This window comes from Nicotiana tomentosiformis, chromosome 5, assembly GCF_000390325.3.
Source record: "Nicotiana tomentosiformis chromosome 5, ASM39032v3, whole genome shotgun sequence".
Taxonomy (NCBI): Eukaryota; Viridiplantae; Streptophyta; class Magnoliopsida; order Solanales; family Solanaceae; genus Nicotiana; species Nicotiana tomentosiformis.
This window is the reverse complement of record NC_090816.1, coordinates 37,943,009-37,946,776: the sequence shown is the minus strand read 5'-3', so window position 1 is coordinate 37,946,776 and position 3,768 is coordinate 37,943,009. Positions and strand designations below refer to the sequence as shown.

Below are 3,768 nucleotides of genomic sequence, written 5' to 3'. Positions count from 1 at the left end.
TTTGAAAATAATTTACCTTTGTGCAATGATTTATAGCCACACAAAATATATGTACCTCATTTTATACCACAAGTTCAAAAAGTTCAAAAGTATTCTCTCTTTTCTTAAATTCAATGCCCAGTCAAATGAGTTTACATAAATTGAAACGGAGGGAGTATATAGTTTTACTCTGCATCCCCTGACTTTAACTTAAATTCTTAGATCCATTAAAGTTAATGAGTGTAGCTGACTTGCATCCGATGACTTCAAATTTCGGATCCACCTCTAATAAGAGCCGGTGTATTTGACCCGGAAAACCAAAAGAAAAGGAGAAATACAGAGAAACAGGTGGCCACAGAGGTGAAACTGAAGATGATAGAGATTTCCAATGCACAACATTCTTGTTGCATGAAAAGAAGACTTCTTCTAATTTCAAAAAGAATAAGAAAATAATGCGCGCCCCCTTCCCCTCCTCTCCCCAAAAAAAAAAAAGAAATAGTACTATATATTCTTCCCAAGTCTCATTTTACAGATTGCATGCAACCCCAACTGCAATACAATGATATCAAGATTTATGTGTGAGTTAGAAAAGGGCTTTGAGTCAACTTTTCTACAATCCTTTCAATGACTCTTTTAACTAAGAATTCATCTTGATGGTCCAGTCGGTTATCAAGCACCTATCATCTTGTCCACCTCCAAATGAAAATCAGCACTATGATTGTTAAGATCATTCCGGCATATTTGATCCATCTGTCAACACGATTCCTTTTCTCAATAAGTCTCATTACAGAACTTGATAGCCCCAAAGTGTTCAGGACGTCTAATGCCTTCCGTTGAGCTCGCTGCAACAAATAATCAAATAAGATACCAGGTGATCAACCATAGTGGCAAAGACTAACACAGTTTTTGCAAAACATTTTGGACAATAACGGTAATCATGGCAATGACTTATCTAACGATATGTACCTTTAAACGATCCCTTTGCTCGCTATATTTTGAAAGAATGGCTGCTCCTGTTGCCAAGGTTTCTTCAAGCATTCTGGATGAGCTACGGGCAGATTGCATCGCTTGTGCTTCGTCATCAAAAATCCTCAGAACATGAGATGAATCGCCGCTCTAGTACATTAAGAAAATAAATTAGATGGAATACGGTACAGTATACAGAATGATTCATCATACCAGCTCAAAAAAGATTACATACAGCTCTCCCAAGTAATTCTGCTCTCTCCCGGACTTCTTCCATCCGTCTCTGATGCCGCAGGTTATATTTATCCAGACTATCTTTCAAAGAGTCAACTTCTTCAGCCACTTGTTCCACTTTCCTGTACACGTAAGACACAGACTTTCAGTTATGGAATAAAAACTTCTAATTAGAACCGAAGACCGACTACGACTGGGTAAGACCCAAAGGCATCAAGTGCATATGAAGTGGATACATGACAATATACTCATGAAACACCAACACAAACCATGAAAGCATCATTAAAGCATACATACTGCAGGAAGACATGACCCTCTTTTGACTTCACAAAGAATAAGCGAAAATGCATTGATTTATTGCACTTCTAAGAAAAAAAAACGTTGGTTTATTGCAAATTGGTGCTTGCTCCACTGCATCTCTAATAAGAAGTACACGACTGACAGTTTTTCACTAAGAACCCCTCACAAAACTACGTGAATTCATCACCACTTAACTTTAGGTTTTGTTAACCAAAGGGTTGCCAAAGTAATTCAGCCTCACCAAATTTGATGAGCACTGGCCAACATTTTCTTGAATCAACAATACAGTTCGACTTAATTTCAAAAACTAAATACAATTCCTAATCAAAATATCTCCAAAAATCACATTGCAGTATGATCTAGGAAATTAACAATTAAAATTGTATGAAAATACAGATTTGTTTCTCAATTGATAAACAATGAATGATTGGATAATCTCAAGTTTGGACATTGTGAAGATATGATCCTTGGATCTAACTCAACTCCGAAAAGCTAGCTCATGAAGGGAGCATTTCCTAAGACCATATAAGGAGAACACAACCCATTCCCTCAAATAATGTGGGACTTGACAGACACCTACTAAACAAATCATGTGTCTCCTTTCAACAATCTGATTACTGATGGATCCTACCAAATCATACGACATCATATTAACTCATAAGTCAAAACTGAGACTTCTATAAATTTGAGCACGTCAAGGACCCAAGACATGCATTACGTCTAATTTTTATACTAACTCGTTAGAAGCATTTTCATCTAACATTATCATTTAAAATTACATGCACGGTGTCTAATTCCATAATTTTAAGTACTCACAGCTTCATTTCGAATTACTCGACGATAAGACTACTCAATTGCATTTGCTCATAACCAGAAAAAGTAAAATCTTAAAAAATTTCACCTTAATTTATCATACAATTATGCCTCAATATCAAATCAGCCCTATGAAACCTCAACAGTCAACAGCCATATGCACCCCAACAGTGTAGCCTAATGGTCAATGAAGCGGAAGGAGAACTCAATGAAGTGGAAGGAGAACTCAGGTTCAAATTCTTGAGAAAGCAAAAATTACTAGGTGATTTCTTCTCATATGCCTAAGCCTTGAAGGACAGATAGAAGCGGAGCCACAATGTCGCTATGGGTTCGGGTGAACCCAGTAGCTTTGATTCAAATCATGTATTTGTCCTAAATTTTTTATTAAATATGTATAAATTATTAATTTAGAACCTAATAACTTAAAATGATTAGATCCTAAACTCATAAGTTTGAAATCCTGTCTCCGCCTCTGTGGACAGAGTTACCTAGTAGTTGTATTGTACTGGTGGGGAGATAGCATGTACCCGGTGAAATAGTCCTGCACCGCAAGCTAGCCTAGACACCACCCTCATAACAAAAATATCCTCAACATCCGATCCGCTCCATTTAACTCCATTTCATTACAATACTAAATTATTTTCCTAAATTAAGGATTCTCTAAGCCTCACGCTTATCCTTACACAAGAATACCCAATTTAATCTCAACTACACGAGTCCTTAATCAAAAATATCAACCAAAGGAGAACAAACAAAGAAGCAGTTGAAATTGAAATATCACAATTCAGGGAGAATAAGGAGGTGACCTTTTCCAGAGATCACGTTGAGATTTAGCAGGTATGGATCGCCAGAGACGTTCCATGAGAGAGCAAAGTGTTTGGATCTGACTTATATCTTTTCTTAAACCGTCAACTGATTTTTCCGAAGGATCGCTCACGGCGGCGCCCGACGACAACACGGAGGAAGAAGAAGAAGAGGAGGTGTATTCGAACCGTTCGAGCCTCTCTAAACCGTCTCTGGTTTTGAGTAACAGCCGTCGGGAACTCTGGTAGAATTCTGATAAAGTTCCGCCACCGCCTGAACCACCGCCGGCGACCTCAACGGCCATTGCCATTGTTGTTTCCGATCTCTTGGCTCCCGAGGTTTATTACAGTTGAAGAAATTTTACCCTGTAGTTTTAGATATAACAGAAAGGTCACTTGTTTCAAGTTTCCCTAAAAGTTCCAAAAAGGGATGAAGGTTTCATAATTATAGGATTAATATATAATTTTCTTATGTGAAATTTAAATCAATTACTAATAATATTGGAATATGATGTAAGATCTGAAAATTACACAAAAATAATTGTTATTTTATCCGTATATATACGAATTTATAAACTTATTTACCCTGTTTAATTAGGTATTTGTATTTTCAGAAAGTAGCTATACTTCGATTTAGGACTGAAAATTTTACTATATTTGCTCTTATCAAATT

General features: G+C 36.8%; 1 protein-coding gene across 1 annotated transcript; it reads right to left on the bottom strand.

Moving 5' to 3' along the window:
• Positions 1-314: 314 nt before the first annotated feature.
• On the bottom strand, positions 315-3,523 carry LOC104099139 (membrin-11-like). Its single transcript, XM_009606047.4, has 4 exons — positions 3,099-3,523; positions 1,181-1,301; positions 946-1,095; positions 315-821 (listed from the first exon to the last, which is right to left on the bottom strand). Exons 1-4 carry the CDS (start codon positions 3,404-3,406, stop codon positions 660-662), a joined length of 741 nt encoding a protein of 246 aa, XP_009604342.1. The 5' UTR covers positions 3,407-3,523; the 3' UTR covers positions 315-659.
• Between the last annotated feature and the right edge of the window lie 245 nt (positions 3,524-3,768).